The sequence below is a fragment of the Etheostoma spectabile genome, chromosome 23 (genome assembly GCF_008692095.1).
Source record: "Etheostoma spectabile isolate EspeVRDwgs_2016 chromosome 23, UIUC_Espe_1.0, whole genome shotgun sequence".
NCBI classification, from domain to species: domain Eukaryota; kingdom Metazoa; phylum Chordata; class Actinopteri; order Perciformes; family Percidae; genus Etheostoma; species Etheostoma spectabile.
The window spans coordinates 15,124,434-15,124,643 of record NC_045755.1 but is presented as its reverse complement, the minus strand read 5'-3'; the positions used below and the strand labels follow the sequence as shown (position 1 = coordinate 15,124,643).

At 50.5% G+C, this 210-nt stretch overlaps 1 protein-coding gene across 1 annotated transcript in view; it reads left to right on the top strand.

Moving 5' to 3' along the window:
• Positions 1-210, top strand: part of LOC116673474 (CAP-Gly domain-containing linker protein 1-like) — a 6,676-nt gene that overhangs the window by 1,780 nt on the left and 4,686 nt on the right. The window contains 1 exon segment of the mRNA XM_032505830.1: positions 1-210. This exon segment is cut by the window's left edge and continues 694 nt beyond it; it is cut by the window's right edge and continues 925 nt beyond it. Within this exon segment, the coding sequence (XP_032361721.1) occupies positions 1-210 (210 nt within the window).

The window sequence follows — 210 nt, the reverse complement described above, 5'->3', positions numbered from 1 at the left end:
GTGGCGTTCCAAGTTGGAGTCTGCCATTGCCTCGCACCAGCAAGCAATGGAGGAGCTAAAGGTGTCCTTCAGCAAAAGCTCAGGTGCCCAGACAGAACTTATCAAAACCAAAAGTGCTCTAGAGAAGCTGAACATAGAGCACAAGTTGGCTCTTGAGGAGGCTGGAGCAAAATATGAGGCTGGTGCTGCATCTTGGATTCGGGAGAAGCA